Raw genomic sequence first — 17,981 nt, 5'->3', positions numbered from 1 at the left:
TCCATATAGAGACTGGTGGGATCACTTTGCTCTTGCAAAGCTTCCTGCTGCAGTAAGCCTGGCACGTTTGTACCGGGGCTCTGGTTTTCTTCCGAAATAACTCTTGAGAGGAGGCTGCGCTCTGAACCCATAAAAAGCAGCCGATTCCCTTTGCAAAAGATCTCCACGCTGGACTTCTGAAAATCACTTCCTTTTTCCTCCCTCCTTATACTCTCCAGCATGAATTGGCCAGATGATTGGTGAAGAGAAAGGTAATCTGTGAGTAGAGACATACCCGCACCTTTGTAGAAATGAAAAATGAGGTGATATTCTGGAAATTAAAGGCCTTGTACCGTTAAGTGAATTCCTCTTTATATCTTCTTTGCTAGCAAGTGTCCTATATTTTTTTTGGGGGGGGGGGGCGGATTTCAAAGACCAGTGAATTTGCACACGAGGCTACATTGAGTGTAGGAAGGACACTTTTGTAGGTAGCACTGCGAAAGGTAAGTATTTYTGGCAAGAAGTTTGTCTAACTTCAGACAAAACTCAACATATTCCCCCAGAATTTTCTCTGTTTGGTTTCTTTCTGGATCAAGCATCCAAGGGCTTATAGGAAGGAGCCGGTGAAAAGGCTGCAGACCTGGAGTTCCCTCTGGYGGCTGCCTGCTGCTGGAGAGAACCGTTTCTCTTTTAAAGCACTRAGTATATTATTGTAAAGCAGAATCCAAACTGTGTCCTCTCCTCAGCTTCAGAGAGCTATCGAAGATTGTTTGCAGTAAGCACGCAGCAAGCTTGCCACGTGTGGTTATRAGGGCTCCGCCGAGAAATAGCTACCAAATGCATATCCTTCACYGCGTATTTTTCCAGTGTTTTCCCCTTTCTAAATGGAAACTTTTATTTGACTGTTTTTATGCATCATTAAAACAATTTCCTTGTTTTAAGGAGAAGTTTGCTCCTTTATCTTATTAAAACCTGAGGTTGCACATTCTTTTTAAGAAATCAAGAGTACTTTCTGGGATTCATCTGTCACCCAGAAAGATGGTATTTTTAGTTCTACCCTGACCTGACAATGTAGATTTTGCAAAAGGCTGCCCATAAATTCCTGCAGACRATTTGGGTTTGTCTGCGTGCGCTAATCTGTGGTAGCACACCAATATTTGCAGTGCCACAACCTTCTTGTTCAACAACAGCGTAGTGTTTGCCTTGGCTAGAAAGCTGCCAAATCCACCCCTTGGAGCGGACTGGCATGTTTTTTCTTATTCCACCCAAATTAGGAGGATATTTAAAAATAAATACATTGTCCATTAATAACTATTTGCATTTGCTGCCTCTGAGAAGCCTACACATAGTGCTTTAAATCAGACATATTTTACTTTGAAGTCTGAGGTTTAAATTTTCTTAGTGCTAATCATTGGGAATTTATTCTATGTATGAAATACACTGTCAAATAATTTGTTTTTTTCCTCCTCTCAACAGCAAGTTGAAGCAGCCTGAAACACTTGATTTTAAATTTCCAGTTTTGGGTAGCCGGATACTTTGCTCAGTTTCAGAACAGTAAAAAGTGGATAGGACTGTTCCCATCAAGGAAACAAAACTCTCCCCAGGTTGTGTGTTGTTTTCCCAATATTTAAGTCCTGCTCTGTAACTGTCTTTTGAACGCACAGGTATTTTCTCAGCTCCTAAATTTTCTGTGCTCTTAAACGCTACTTCTGATTTGGTTTTTTTTGAGASGAGTTTGGGGAGGATCTGTCTTCTGAATCGGTAAATGCCGGTGAGCTACTGCAGTCCTCGACAGGCTGTTTATTTAGACTTTGGACCAGGGCCCTGGTGTTTTTACCTGAGGATGAGTTTATGTATTCTCAGCYGTACTTGGGATCTTTGCTTGAAGTCGGATCTCCTTTTGTCATGAGCAGAGAACACTTTTCTGAGGTTGTAAGCTTCAGATATCTTTCTTTTCCTCTTCTTTCCCCCCTCTCTTTTGGGGAGYGAGGCAGAAGGACCGCAAACCTTTCAGTCTGGCTTGGTACCTTGCTTTTTTGGAAAGGGAGAAGGACTTATGGCTGGGCTTTGGAGGTGCTTTATTTTGCCTTTGGTCCATTGCAGTCGAGCTTCAAGGAGCTCTCTTGGTCTTGGCAATCTACTGCTCTTTCAGTTAAAAACTTAACAACCTCTCTGCTCAAAATTGCTGCTTTGGGTTGGTTTGAGGAGTGGTTTTTAAATTGCTCTAAAATAAAAAGCAGATGCAAATGTCATTTGAATGTTTGAAACAGTATCTTGTAGAATTTGGAAAAAAATATGTTCCTCTAACTTACCCGATAAACCCTATAGAGTTTCATCAATATGTATATTCCACTTAAAATCATGAACTGCTCAGGTACTACTAAAGAAACTTGAGCTGGGCTGTTCAGACTTTCAGCCCCAGATGCCAGCCTGGATGCTGCTGTTTTAAGTGAACTTGTCCTTTGAATGGAAGAAAGTTGCTAATGAAGAGCCCTTAAAGGTTTAAGAATTGCATTTCTGATACCTTACTGTAGTTCTCTACTATCTAATAATTCCTTCTAAATCTTTGTTTTACAGATTGAGGAAAGGCCAGAAAAAGACTTTGAGAAGGTAAGCAAAATCTTACGAATTATTCTGATAATAGCAATTTCTTCACATTCTTTTTAGTAGGTAAAACTCACACTGAACTTACAGAAATATCTTAAAATCTATTGTGGGGCAAGCCTTCAAATTATTGAAGCCTTCTACTGCTACTATTTTCAAGGCAAACCTTCTTGGTCAATCAGCGGTTAAGTAGTTGATCTTCAGCAGCACTTAACTGACACTGCTTTAGGCCAAGCTATGTGAATATTGGTTTTGTTTAGTAGGTTTTAATTGCGACGTTATGCAATAATTAAAAAAAAAAAATGAAGATGCTGCAGTAGTGAGAAATTGCCTTTTCTCTGCAGAGCCCTCAGTACACTAGAACAGTTAATGAGGCTACTGCTGCAGAGTACGTAGATGTGAATGAAAGGAGAAGAACTTGAGTTGCTGTCAAAAGCACCTACATAATTTAATAATGCAAGTTTAGAAAATGCTATCTGCCAAGATGATACTAGCTCTTGAAGGCTCTGTCTAATTTACAGTTAATAATTAGAAGCCAAGCCATATGAACTCCTGTTAGAGATACAGCAGTGTTTAAATACACCAGATCAGTCCTTGTCATTAGTTTCCCTTGTTAAAGCTTGATCTTTTGATTTTCTTCTTAGAGGGCTAGCTTTTAATCAAGTTTGCGTAAGCCAGAAGTGCAAGGTTTCTCCTTCTGGCCTGCTGTTAAACCTTCCCTTGCTAAGGGAGCTTGCAGGTGTTGAGGAACTGTGTGTGTTCTTCTGGGTTTGCCGTTAACACTGCTTTGTGGTGTCTTACGTGGCACTAGAGACTGATAGAAATTAAAATGATATAAAAGCCACAGATTTGTTTCTGGTTGTATTAGACACCTAGATGACTACCATTGCTGTCAGCTGTTTTCCTCCTGATTTGATTTGGGACTGCCAAAGTTGCACAGACACATTCCAACTCCCATTAGGAATTACCTGCAGCTTTTTGAAAGTATAAAACTTGCTGTTGGAAGCCGTTTTTTGGTTTTGTTTTGGCTGTTTTTTGCCTTGCTGAAAGGCAAGACTGAACACCTAATGCTGATCCATCTGCTCTACTGGAGTATGACTCATGGTGCCGAAGACACAAATGTTATTTTATCTTTATAAGTAGTTTCACACTGTGTATTGCATGTATTAAAAATAAAATAATGTCGGAAAAAAAAAAGTTGTAACCATTTTTAATTGTGTGTGATTCTAGGGAGTTCGTACTGCCTCGAGTTTATCAGCAGCTACCCTAGCTTCACTAGGTGGGACTTCTTCTCGGAGAGGCAGTGGGGACACCTCCATCTCAGCTGATACAGAGGCATCTATTAGAGAAATAAAGGTGAGAAATATTTACCAAGAGCACGCGTTGCTAGGAATCTTCTCTCAAGAATTGTTACTTTGGTCAGAATGGTTTTGTGCCTTGCATTATTTTTTCTAATTAGTAAATAAGCTGTAAGATTATTTAAAAGGAGCGTTGCTGTTGCCGTCGTTGTGTGTGGCAAGCGGCGATAAGAATTAGGACTGACGGTGCTAACGGTAACTAGAACTGCCTGCCGCACTGGTATTAAAGCACTGGCTTCCTTTGGGTCCCTTAGCAAAAAATAACTGGCTTGTTTCCCCTTCTTGGCAGCCGTGACAAAATGAATTATATGCTGTAAAAGAATAGCGAACAGCTTTATATRCTGCTGGAAACTGCTGGACTTTATATACTGTGGTGTGCTGCAGGAAGTCTTGGGGAAAGTTCTACGACCTATGGCAGTAGAACAGACTGATCGTAGGAGACACGTCTCCTACTAATCTGTGGAAATACAGCGATAAGAGGCTGGAAACGATGCAAGAAGCACTGCACACTTATTGGAGGCTAATTTGAGGGGAAACTTCCAACTTTGGGGGGGGGGGAGTATTTCCTAGCTAGTTCCTGATTCCGTGCTTAGGCACATCTGAATAGCAGACAGCTATTCAATCCAGTGTTCCCATCGCTGAGTGAAAGTCTGGGTGGTTGATAGCTGGATTTTTTTTAGCTAGTTTTTGATGCTCTGAAGGCTATTTTAAAATTGAGATTGTGCATTCTGGTAATTTCATGCATTACAGTTTATAAGTTCACAAGACTGTGAAACATGGCTCATAATTAAATTTCAATGGCTTTTTCATACAATACTGTCTACATCTCTAGTACAACCTGTATTTTTCATGCTTGCTTTGACAGTTATTACCTTTTTAGTATCAGAATATCTCAGACATGGCAATAATCTGCTTCCAAGCAAGCTCTAGCAGAGAAATGTCAAGTTTACAGTTAGTGACAGGGAGAGACAGGCTTTGTGGCTAGGGCGCATGACTGTTGGAGGCTTGGAAGCTGCGTCTGCATCTTGTCCATATTGCTGAAGATTGAATTTTTCCAATCAAACAGAGCAGAGTTGATATAAACTTCTAGCCAAGGAATTTTGTTCCCGGCAAGCATTCGGGCTAGGATCGGGCCGCTCAACCTGCACGCTGGAAATAGTTAAATGAGAACTTTGAACACTTGCTTCTCCGAAGCAGCTGTATTTACTGCCCCTTAGTTGCTGCAACATCACTCACCTTTCTCACCATTTCTCTCAGGATATCTATGAGTTAAAGGACCAGATTCAGGATGTAGAAGGCAAATACATGCAGGGCCTGAAAGAATTGAAGGTACTGGTTTGCTGTAGCCTGGAAGTGTGATAATTAACACCAGCTAAACATTCAGAGAGTCAGTGTGAGAACTGGAATGGACCTTGCATGCTCTTCTTCTGGGAGGGGCTGTAAATTGTGTGAAAACGCGTTCCATCGGCCAGAAGGGGATCTGTTCTGATGTCCACTGGTTGTGGTGAGAAATGCATCTGAATCTTAACTCAAAGGCTGCTGATTACCCTTGCATGTCTTATTTGATGTTTTGAGAAGGCAGTCACTTTACTAACAAATTTAAGTTACTATTAAAAATATATATATATATTTTTTAATAACTGTATAATTCAGGAAACTTCCCCAAATAGGAAATGAATTAAAACTTGTGGCCTACAGTGCTATGAAAACTTGGAGTTTATAAGGTTGTATGTGTGTTTGCGTTTTGTTTTGGTAATGTCCAGCCTGCCTTTGGAAAGTTGTGCRTGTGGAGGTGAAGGCTGTCATGTAAACCCCGTACGCAGCGCTCTGAACAGCCCTTAAACGATTCCTTTACCTGTTGCCCGAAGGATGAACGCTCCCAGCAGCGGCACCGAGGAAGCACTTACCACCCTCATGAARTTGTACAATAATTTTGGTGCGGCAACGTATGCGTTAGCGTAGCACCCTGCAATAAGTGAGCAGCCACATCAGCTGCATTTCCTGATGCGGCAGTCTTGCAAAGATACGGGCAGACATCCAGGCAGATGATGCCACGAGTATCAACATGAACTGTTGCCTCTGCTTTTGATATGCTCAGTGCCACGACATGTGAACTTTGTCTTAAGTGAGTTGTAAATGGAAAAAGAATAGTCTGGGCCTTTCCCCCCTCCCCCCCCCCCGAAAAGTCTCTTTTTTATTTTTTTTTTCCCCCTGATTGGGGTTGTAGCAAAATAATCCCACTGCAAAGAAAATATAGTTAGGTTTTTTTCAGTTGGTGTCCCTTAGGGTGCCTTTTGTGCTGATTTGTACCTAAGCTGCATCCAGTTTCCGTGACCCTCTTTAATTCTGGCTTTGCTTTTGGTATAGAAAACGGTGCTTTGTGTCAAGTCCTTAGTCCAGCATTGTGATGGAACTTGATGCTAATAAAACGAAATTTAGCAGGCTGAAGGAGTGGTTCAGCCGTCTTAAACTCTTACTTACATGTACTTCCCTTCCAGCTAATTCCTGCAGTTTAATCATACAGCTGTTTTCAAATCCTGCCTGCTTTTGTTTGGTATTTCTCGTACTCAGGCTGGAAAGTGCACTAAAACACCATTTGTGTTTGGAACCAATTCATGTCCTTAAAGACAAATTCTCTTACTTGTTCATAGAAATCTAAACTAAACTGATTCACATCTTATTTTTGCTATCATGTCACCATGATTGTCCCCAGTTCTGTTTATTAAACTGGTAAAAATGCCATGCTGGTGGAAGTATATGAAACTCACTTGTGCTCTAGCTGTAATTCTAATATTGCTCTTACTTCAAGGGAAAGTGCTTGACCTGTAAACTAAAATATTGACAAGGGTATCCTTCTTGTTTGCATATTTGCACTGATTTTTCGAGTCTCTTGTTTCTGTATTAAAATCCCATACTGAAAAGTCTGGTTGTGCAACATGGGAAATGATCCTGATCCTTATTTTAGCTATTGTATGTTATAAATACTTCAGTAACTCTTATCTTCAGGTTGAATTCATAGGAGGAATTTTCTTTCTTACCAAGAAAATTTATAAAGAGGGAATATAGAGTGTGTTACAGAAACCTAATGAAAAACGATGCATCAGGTCCCAGAAGCTACAATTTTTTCTTGGACAATTCTAATTCCTGAGTCGGTAGGTTTAGTTGCTCCTGCTCCCCATTGCAACGATCCATGAAATTTGTATGAAGCGGCTGCTAAACTGCCTTAATTTAAAGACTAGCTCATTAGGGCAATCTAAAATCAAGGCCAGTTTACCTTATTTTTTTTAAAAAAAAAAAAAAAAGGGGGGGGGGGCGGAATCCAACCTGTCACCTTCAGCAGCTGATTTGAGCTGCTGAAGCAGGAGAAAGGGAGAAGCAGGAGAGAGCTCTGCGAAAGCAGCAGCTCAAACAGCAGAGGAAAGGACCCGTTTTATCCATCTTCAGGTAAGGTCCTTTGCATAGGAGCAGAAGTCTTGTGAAAGCACCGGGGAGGTGTCTCACCTCGACTCGGTTGCTGTGGCGTTAGCATCGGTCGCGGCAGGCGTAAGCAGCCATGCTTGTGGTTCAGCGCTTCTTGTTCAAGGTCTGGTTCGGCAAAGTGGCTTTTCTGCTTGAGCTCTGACTGTGGTTGCTTTTCCTTTGCAGGACTCGCTGGCAGAAGTTGAAGAGAAATATAAAAAGGCCATGGTGTCAAACGCGCAGCTAGACAACGAGAAAACTAACTTCATGTACCAAGTAGACACCCTGAAGGATGCGCTGCTGGAGCTGGAAGAGCAGCTGGCGGAATCCAGGAGGCAGTATGAAGAAAAAAGCAAAGTACGTGTATAGATATGGCATGCTATTGAGCAGAGAGAGACTTTATTATTATTAATTTTTCTCTTTTTGGTCAAATAGAGGCCTTTGAGAGGAGGCAATTAAACTGCGGTTCAGTTCAATTTATAAAATAAGTTACCGTTTTAGTTGCTGCTGTTTCACTTGCTTTAATGGTATCTTACGTGCCTGTTCGGTTGCATAAATGGAAATGCTCCTCACCTTCACTCTTTGCAAAACAGCTCCTAATTAAATGTTTTGCATGTAAGATCAGTATAGCCTAGCATATCATTTTATTCTGCATCTTTAAAGCAAATTCAGTTCATACTTACAGGAGTCCATACTTCTGGAGGATTCCCTTTGAGTGTGTTTTCTCCCTGCTGCCCTGGAGTATTTGATGCACAAAGTTCTGTTCAGAAGGCCCACAGGAGAGTTGTGCAGTTCTTATATTAAGGCAGCTATGTCGCTGAGTATTGAATTAAGCTTATATGAATTCAGCATCTTGACACTAATGAATTGGTGTTTATTAATAAACTCAGGGTTTGTGTTAGCTTTTCAGAACTAATTCTTTATCTTGGGGTGCTTTACGGTAATGTGCTTCAGGACTATGAAGTTAGTAAGACTTTGCTATAAAAGCTATTCACTGTCAGGCTGCTGCTCTAATTGTGAAACTGGCTAAGTGATGCCTGTTACTTCCAAATTTGATGCAATAATAGCTTCTTGGAGAAAGAAAGATAAGATAAAAATTGGGAGTCTTGTAGGACTGCGATTAGAAGACTACTAAGGGCAGAAGGCTATTAGAGGACTATTAAGGGTAGTATTGCAGTAASAATTTTCTTTCTGTGGTTAGACATTTCATGGGCTGCATATTTTCAGTCAAAAAAAAAGCTCATAAATATTTCTTTATCTTTAGGAATTTGAGAGGGAAAAGCACGCTCATAGCATATTGCAGTTTCAGTTCAAGGAAATGAAAGAAGCTTTGAAGCAAAGAGAAGAAATGCTTGCAGTAAGTATTTGTTTTTAATGGCTTCTTTGATTGATGTGCTCATAGCAGAAGCTGTGTAGAAAGGTGAGGGATGGAGAATCTCATTCCCTGTTCAAAATTCTCACCTCAAGAAATATGAGTGGTTCAGGGCTGACTAACTGAAACAGTATTTTATCACAAATATTATCCTGCAGTTGGACTTTTTTGCATTGTCCACAAATACAAAATAAACTGCATTTTGCGTAAGCGTGTGCAGATATGAAGAAAACAGATGGTGCTATCTTAACTTTGTTTTTCTCATCCAGTTGATCGTATTATTGCTACATTAAAGACGTGTAGGTTTTTGGAGGTCAGGGACTATGAAACTGTGCAGGTAGATACTCTTCTCTCTTAACGCCTGACTTTTTTCATTCTTTGGCATCACTGCAGTCTTGACTCTCTTTGTTAACCTATTACCTGCTTTCTGTCTTCTTGTTTTGCTCCTGTCTCTCAGGAAATCCAACAGCTGCAACAGAAACAGCAGAGCTATGTCAGGGAAATTTCTGATCTTCAGGAGACAATAGAGTGGAAAGACAAAAAAATAGGGGTAGGACTGTCAACTCCTGATACATGTTCAGAGTGGCACTGTCGTTCTTCAGCTGATGCTGCTTTTGCAAAACCTCAYGAATAAAACCCTCCTTAGTGCCTTTGCTTGGTGTGGCTATCTCATATTATCAGCAGACTTAGCAGATAGCACATTTTGTCTTTGGCCAGTATGATAAAACCCAAGAAAAACTTATCAACTGGTCTGATTTCAAAACCTAGTAATCTTTTACTGTGGTGCACAATATGTATATGCCATATTGAGAAAGGAAGTGCTCTTTAATAAAAAAAAAAAAGGACTGCTGAGAATGCAATCCCATCAGTATGGAATTTTTGCTTTTTCAGATTTAGCCTGTGGACTGAGCAAAACCTGGGATGTGCTAAAGAAGTAATAGACTTATTTATGGGCTATTGAGATGAAAGTAGTTGTTTCTCCCTTGCTCTGCCCACCCTGCACACTCCACTGTCAAAGCCAAATGGAAACCCACTGAAAAAAAAAAAAAAAAAAACACGTATGGTTTTCTTTTCGGACAACAAGCACTGAAAGACTTAATATAGAAGGGGGAGGAAATCTGGCATATCATCCATGCAGATGATGTCCAATAACTTCTAGCAATTTGAAACTCAGGCAAAATTATTTGTTTTTGCTACAGTTCTGGTATTTCTATACAAATACGTGAATAGGAGGTTCCAATGGCAAAATATGCATATGCATATGGTTCACCCCAAAGTCTAAAGATGAACTACTGACAGTTTCAAATTAATTGAAGCATGCTGCACCCATGATGATAACCCATGGAATTTAACAGACTGTTAAGATCTGCCAGGCCTATTTTCATGCTCTTCTGTTAATACATGGGACTTGCATTGTTTCTTCAAGTTATAAGTTAAAGTAATATGAATATGAATTAACTTGCCTAGCAGATAAGAATGAAGAGTGGATCCTCATTTGCCCATGTTACTGAGCCCTGATGAAGGACTGGGGTCTGAATGCCTGTAATAGGAATTCCTGGGATTGACCGATTGCTGAATAGGTTGTGTCTTTCTTGGATTTGAAGTTTATCTGTGTGTGTGTGTGTGTGTGTGTGTGTGTGTGTGTGCGTGCGCCTGAGTCCTTTAATCTGTAAGTTTTACCTTCTTCATACATGCCACTTCATGAGTCTCCAAATATCTTAAATCTGTTCATTCTTGTTTACACTTACTTTTCACTTGTTTCCTTTCTTCACATCTCCTCGCCCTCTGTCTGTGTTGGGAACTCAGGCTTTAGAGAGGCAGAAAGATTTCTTTGATTCCATAAGGAGTGAGCGGGATGACCTTAGAGATGAAGTGGTTGTGCTGAAGGAGCAACTGAAGGTATGCAAGAGGAATAAAAGAGACTTGTAGCTAAAGCAGTTCCATGTTCAACTGCTGACCCTTCTCTCTTGTATGTTTGGGGAGAAAGTCTGATTCTAGCTTGATAACAAGAACTRTGTTTTGATGCCGCCTTGAAGTTGCCGTTTCGAGAATTATCTAATGAAGTCCGTATCTCTGATACGTGATTGTGAGCTCTTWGTGTAGACTGTAGCGTTCAGTACTCAATACCTGCTTTTGTAGGAGATTCTTCTACAAGGAGCAGTTTAAATGGCTGTTTTATATGTGTATATATATATTTTTTAATCTATTTCATATGCTTATTGTGATGATGGCTAAACTAAGAACTACTGTAATAGTCTGTGTTCTTCTGACTTCTAGCCTTTTTTAATGGAATGATTGAGGCAATCATTTTTGCAAAATTTCAAGGACAAGAACATCAGAACGATCTTAYGCTTTTTAACAGCAGGCTTTAAAGCACTGCTTTTACTTTTCCACAGAAACATGGAATAATCCCAGACTCTGAAGTAGCCACCAATGGGGAGACATCAGACATCCTTGATAATGAAGGACACTTGGATTCTTCCAAAACTGTTCAAGGCACAGCTCGGGCACTGAAGACAACAGGGGATGGGACATTAGGTAAGTGCTTATATGCTTTTTTATCTTTCTATCTGTCCATTCATTCATTCATTCATTCATCTTTGCTTGGAGATTGGGCATTTGTTAGTTGGACAATTAACACATCACGCAGCATGCTACTTGTTGAGTCACTTCCTATGCATTTTCTGCTTAATRTTTATTATCATTTCAAGTATATCGTGCAGTTTCCTCAAAAGGAATCTTTCTCATTCAAGGAGACAAAGGATGAGAATTCTCATATATATTACAGATAAGTAGCAATCATTTAGATCACTATTTAAAGCTTCAACTTGAAAACCGTCCAGGAATCATCCTGCTTTTGTTTGATATTTTTAGCATATACCTTAAAGAATCAGAGTAAAAGCATTTTAGCTTGATCTATAAAAACCAGTATACAGGTTGGTTCTTCTGTATCTGAGAACTGTARATGTCTGCTGAACATAGTGCTGGGCACTGTAAAAACACAGTAATACATGAATTTTTCATTCTTGATATCTAGTATTATTGAGCAGTTAATATAAAAATTTCAACATTTGCTTGTTGTAACAGSATTAGTGCTATTGAACTCTAATAATATAATTCTGTGAGATGGATAGTGTCAAGAAGGAGAAATCTGGTTGGCAAAAACTTTCCTCTTAGGTAGTGATGAATGACCACTAGATGAACTCACTTTATTTTTATTACACTAAKGAAAGGAAAGGAAAGGAAATAATTGACTTTTGTTGTTGCTGTTCAAAATCACCACGCTAGCAAATAGCAGTAGGCAGCCAACTGTTGCAGGTGAAAGTTATCTTGCTTTTAGCTGTTGGCTGCTCTTTCCTTACTCAGTTTTTGTGGAAACTATTTGGAACATCAAAAACAAGGTAAGGGTATATTTTGTAATGTCTTAAATGTAACGTACTTTCATTAACTCTCCTTACTGTTTCTGTAGAAACAGGCATAACACAGACCTAAACACTAATTGTTGAAACCAAGAACACTGTCTTAATAGTTTTTTGCTCCTAAATATAAATAGGCAGAAACACTGTTTATTTAAAAAATAAAAAAGTCCCATTCCTTTTGGGTGGATAAAGTGGCTCTAAAGGGCACTGACCAAGTACCTGAGCTCTGGTGGTTATCTGAAACAGCTGAAACATTTGCTTGCCAATCAGATTTTACTTTCACAGTGTTTGTAGTACACACTGATAATTGTTCTTGATAGTTAGGAATAAAWTATTATTGAATACTGCATGATTACTTCATTGCAATGACATCAGACACTTGTGTGCACATTGCATTAGGGTTAAARTTGCAGAGAATATTGCTGAGAACAAATCATCTTTACTGTTACAGTGTTATATCTGCAGATATTACTGTTAAATTGCACTGCTTGAAACAAAGTTCTTCTCATCTACAAAAGCTGTACTTCACGCAGCCTAGAGCATAAATGTTTTACTTTACCAAAACACAAGCCAGCACCAGAGACAGTTCTTGCTTTGAGAGGGTGGTGGTGGTGGTGAACTTCACTGATCAGAAAAAACCCAAGCCCTTACTAATTCAATTGCTGCTTTGCCTCACGTAATTGGCAAAAGCTGATCTTTTATTAACCTATTCTTTGATTCATTCTCTTTCGGGCTTTAAGTGGGGAGGTAAGTGCTGTGGTGTGGTCCCTTCAACTTTCTCAATGGTCTTTTAGGCAAAGCCAATGAAGTGGACATGAAAAATGAGATTTTGGAGGATGTGGGGAAAAGAGAAATCTTGCAGAATACTGTGCAGGAGGAACACAAAGAGGAGTCTGAGGAGCAGGAAAGAAAGACATTGCATGCTGATGAAAATGCAAAGGCAGAAAAAAACATTGAAGAAAATGATGCCATGCCAACAGTGATGTTAACAAATGGTAGGCTTACAGAGCAAATTCAAACCGATCCAGAACATGTATCAGGGAATGTTTCTTCAAATAATGACAGTGATGCAGATGATCTGGGAAGGGAAACAGAATCAACAGGTATTAGCATAGAATACCAACAGCCTGTTAGTAAGGAAGCTGAACACAGTGACTTAAATCAAAGGACAAATCAGAATTCAGATGCGGGCTTGCTGCAAGGTCAGGTTTTTGAGACTCCTCAGGAAATGCCTAGTGACTTAGGTACAGACCATGAATTAGAAAAAGCTGCAGCGGAACAGAAAGGAGAGGATTTGAAAGCTAGCGATGTGGTGGGTGGTAGTGAAATGTATCAGAAAGTTGACACAAGGAGTAGCAGCAGTGAGCTGGTTTCTGATCAGTCAGGGCCTCCAGAGGTTGCAGTAGCAGGCTCGTTTAGCGAAGAGCCAAGTATGGAGAGTCACACTGAGAGACTCCAGCACTCAGAAGAAAGCACTGAAGAGAAAGTTGTGAATGTCTTGGAGAGAGAGCTGGTTGGAGGCGAAGAGTGTACGGATAGGAGAATCGATGAAAGAGGAAGTGGTGGAGCTGAAGAAGAAAATGAGATTGGGAGCGCAGTTCAGGATCAGACAAGGAAAACAGACTCTGCAGATATGGAGGGGAAGGAGTCATGTGGAAGTGGTGCCCCAGCAGCTGTGAGCGAAAAGGAAGATGGAGTTGCTCAGACACAAATTCAACCAATTTCTTCAGAGGCTGGTCACACAGTATCATTAGAGGAACAAAAAATGCAAGATAGAACAGAACGTGAAGAGGTTATGACTGAGAAGGACAGACCGAAGGAAGTATTGATGGACATATTGGAAGCATGTTCAGATTCTGCAGGAAGAGGCAAGCGAGAGAATGCATCAGCAGAGTCTGTAGACTGTATTGCTGAGGGAGAAGGAARTGTACTGCAGCACGCGGAGCCAGGCAAGGACATCGTGAAAGAAACGGTAAGTCAAGAAAGCAGGTCAGACCCGGGTCTTTCAGACTGCAGCGTTCAGGAAGCAGAAGTGGAAATACAGGATGAGTCTAGGAAAAGAAAGGAAAGTAAAACTGAATGGGTAGAAGATTTAAAACCAAACRTAGAAATTCAAACAACTCAGTGTAGTCAAGAAACATCTGATACAGTGGGAGAGAAAAATATTTCTATAGAAGCTGAAGTTCAGAAAGGAGTYAAACAAGAGGACGCTGAATCTAGACAGGAGTCAACTGAAGGTCTTAGTGTTACTGCAGAGAACGAAGTTGATGARGAAGCATTGAAAGAAACGGAGAAACAGCTGGAGCTTACAGACCACCATTGCGATGGATTTGCTTCTGAGGCAGATGCAGATAATTCTTTGCAGGAAACTACAAAACCATCAGAGCACTTTGTTCAAGGCAACACAGAATCCAAAGAACAAAACCCAGAGCTAGAAAATGTATGTGAGTGTACAAAGAAAGACAAAGATAAAAATCAGAAGGTTCAAGGGATTGAAGAGGATAAAAATCAAGGAATAGAAGAGCAAGGTGAGGCAAAGGAAGCTTTAGCAGAGGAAAAGGTGGACTCTCTTGCACAGAAAGCTGAGCTGGGTGCAAATGTTAGTGAACAAGTTAAATTGGAGAGTCAAGCAGAGGAGGGTGTGAAAAATGATGGCGATGCGTTTGAGGAACCAAAACAGATACTGGAAACTGATGAAAAATGTGATGGAGAGAGAGCTGATATCCAGAAAGGAGAAGCACACGGTGTGATCGGGGAAGTTGCCCCAAATGAAGAAACTGGGGAAGGCAGAGGCAATGTAGAAACTGAAGATGACAGCCTACAGCATGAAAAAGAGACTGAGATGGAAGAAACAAGGTATTTGCAAGGGAAAACATCTTCACAGAAAACTGAGGAGAAGGCTGATGCACTGGAAGACAGGAGCAAAGCATCAGACTCTAACAATCTGAAAAAAATGCCAGATGAAAATGTTTTGGAAGAGGATTTGGAAAGCACTGGCAATAACAGAGAGGAAAGCAAAGAGGATTTGCAAAGTGGTAGGAGGGGTAAGGGTAAGTCTAAAGAAGACTGCACAATATCGTGAGTTGAGAATCTCAGGCTAAGTTAGCTCTGTGCCATTTGTTCGGTTGCAGGACAGAAGCATGCACTTTGCACAAGAAATCAGCCTTTAGGAATAGTTCACATAATAAATGTCGGGTTCCATAAGTGGTAATGATGCATGTTTTAAGTTATTTACTGCCATACCTAGCCACCAGAAAATCACACGTGTAGGCTTGGGTTTGCTCTCTTAGATGAAAAGCTTTATCAACAAGAGAGCAAGCTTCACAAATGAATTATTCACACTGTCTTGCAATTAAAGTACTCTTGGTGTGGATAACTTCTACTGAAARACTTTTATATGAAACTCTTACTTTCTGACCTAGAATAAAGATAGATGTCTTGAATGTACTTATGTACATTAGATCTACAGTAAGTACAGTAACACTTCATCAAGGAACTCAGAACTGTTGTAACACTGTGATCTAATGTGGAAACTTGTTTGTGATTGATTAAAGCTTAGGAACCAAATTTTTTACTATGCAAAAAGATAATCTCATTCCATTTTGTGTTATATTTCTGATACGAACGTGTTCCAAAATGCAGTATACCAGATGAGCTGCCAAAACATAGTTAGGTCACTGTTAGGAATCTTGCTTAGTCTGCACACTTTGAAGGAACAGTATACAATTTGGAGAAATTGTAACATACAGGTCTTAGTCTGCTGAAAGGAATAAATATATATGTTTACTTAATTTAGGCACTTTGCACCGCAGTAAGCCTTTAACACCATGTCTCACATGGTGGGCTGCTTTTATTTTTTCTTTTTTTTTTCTTTTTTTCCCCTTTAAGTGTCAATATGCACTGTGATGTGTGCTTAGGTTTGCTATCAAGTACTGTCTAGCTATGAACATATAAAATATCTGTTTTTTSTGGAAGATTTTATTTTATTTCTGTACTGCATTATATTTTTTGCAAAACATGATTTTGAAAGATTTTTTTTTTTAATCTCTGAAAAAKTATTTCTTCTTCCTTTTTGGGAAAGAGGAGAATTCTGAATGTCTTAATTTTTACTGAATATCAGACCAAAGATTATGTATACTGGCCCTCATGCCTTTTTGAAAAGCTGAATTGTTTTGAATTGCTGGCATAAACTAGACACTTCAACAGGTTGGTGTATGTTGTCTTGCATCTTTTATACTGCTTTGGAGGAAGTGTGTGTTTTGCATAATTAAAAATTCTTTTAAAGTTGTTTTAAGCAATGAATATCTGAAGGRAATGCAGACTGAAGAGCTGGGAGGAGGCTTTTAGCAAGATGTATTTCTGCTGATGTTACAAAGTGGGAGTGCAAACAGACTGCAAAACATGAAGATGTATACCAAACTGTACTGAGCTGTATATAATTGAAATAAACATATTTTATACTTCAAAATGTCTGTCCAGAGCACTGTTTACAAACCTGCACAAATATTTAAATAAATTTGTAATATTTCAAAAATATTTTCAGTAGAAACGTGATGTATAAGGAGTCTTCTGCCACCATTAGGGAGGGTAAGTTTCTAAGTCTGCAGCTTTTATCGTAGTGACATTTATTACTTTGTGCCGTATAAACGGTAGAGTTCTCTTGCTAGGRAAGGGCAGTCTTGGGGTTTGAACGCCTTGAATATGAGATTGCACCAGTAACTGTAAACTTCTAATTTTGATACGGCTTCTTTCCAACTTACAACGGCTTCAGTATGGTTTCTGTAAGTATAAGCAGTTGTTTACATTAAGAGTTTCTATTAAGTGCTAATCTAAAATGTCATAGAACTTAAAAGCATCTCTTACTGTGTAGCAGTGTTTAAATAAATATTTAAATTTTATTTAAATTTAAACTCGCAACTGTAATGCAGTTCAATGTTGAATGTATTTTAAATGTATTTACATTTAAAATGTTAAATACACTTAAATATGCAGTGAAACATGCTTGCCAGGCTTTACCCATACTTGCAGATGGATGTAAAAGCAACTTCTAGGTACACGCTAGCATTTCCTATATTTATATTTTTCATATGAATTTAACAGTTTCTAACCAAAGTGCTTCTGGATAGTGGTGAGGGAATTCATGTTGAGCTATTTTTAACTAACTTTTCACTTCAAAAAACAAAACACCTTTTTATAGCCAAGTCAGAGAAAGGGAGAGRATGACAACTCAAGTGTTAACTGTTCATGCACATGCATTTACCCCATAGTTACCGGCTTCTCTCTCGGTGAAACTAAGGTAGGAGCAACAACATGGACAGTCGATGAAAACTAGCTAATGTACTATAAATCCACCCTTGTGCATTAGCTGCTTGGCAGCTCTGTTGGCCGTTGATCCCCGACTTCTGCAGCTGGGCAAGACCGCAGAGGAGAAGGTCTTTGGGGTCTTGAACTCTTCAGCTCTTGCTTGGGTATATGGACATCACGGGAGAGGGAGGAGCGCTGCCAGGCAAATCATCCTGAAAAGCAAGGGAATTCCTAGGTGTTATTTTCAAAATATAATAAATCTTACGTGGCAGCTGGCATATGGGTGAAATGTGTACCATTGGTGCGGGGAGGAGGAAGAGGATGGTGATGCTGGGATTTTATTATTATTTTACCATTATTGCAGTGATTTTTATATACCTATAAAATGCATGGGTTGGAAAGTTACACACTTTGGCATTTTCCCTCTACTAGCTTAACAGATACAAGAAAAGATTTAACTTGTCCCTTTTGTTGGTTTTGGCTTTC

The 17,981-nt window shown here is 39.6% G+C and overlaps 1 protein-coding gene across 13 annotated transcripts in view; it reads left to right on the top strand.

The window, feature by feature from the left end:
• LRRFIP1 (LRR binding FLII interacting protein 1) overlaps nt 1-17,981 on the top strand; it is a 110,697-nt gene that overhangs the window by 82,824 nt on the left and 9,892 nt on the right. For 9 of the 13 annotated variants that reach the window (XM_085307453.1, XM_085307452.1, XM_085307448.1 and 6 more), the window contains 8 exons: nt 2,557-2,589; nt 3,814-3,939; nt 7,587-7,757; nt 8,665-8,757; nt 9,230-9,322; nt 10,579-10,671; nt 11,169-11,310; nt 12,986-16,659. In XM_085307453.1, the coding sequence (XP_085163579.1) occupies nt 2,557-2,589; nt 3,814-3,939; nt 7,587-7,757; nt 8,665-8,757; nt 9,230-9,322; nt 10,579-10,671; nt 11,169-11,310; nt 12,986-15,273 (3,039 nt within the window). In that variant the 3' untranslated portion in view covers nt 15,274-16,659. Of the gene's footprint in view, nt 1-2,556; nt 2,590-3,813; nt 3,940-5,198; nt 5,271-7,586; nt 7,758-8,664; nt 8,758-9,229; nt 9,323-10,578; nt 10,672-11,168; nt 11,311-12,985; nt 16,660-17,981 lie in introns of those variants that run through there. The other 4 variants (XM_085307455.1, XM_085307456.1, XM_085307454.1 and 1 more) reach the window with 3 other exon arrangements.

The sequence above is a fragment of the Rhea americana genome, unplaced genomic scaffold, assembly GCF_003343005.1.
Source record: "Rhea americana isolate MKP2758 unplaced genomic scaffold, rheAme1 scaffold_259, whole genome shotgun sequence".
NCBI lineage: Eukaryota > Metazoa > Chordata > Aves > Rheiformes > Rheidae > Rhea > Rhea americana.
The sequence above is the reverse complement of the archived record's forward strand: the minus strand, read 5'-3'. Positions and strand labels throughout refer to the sequence as shown.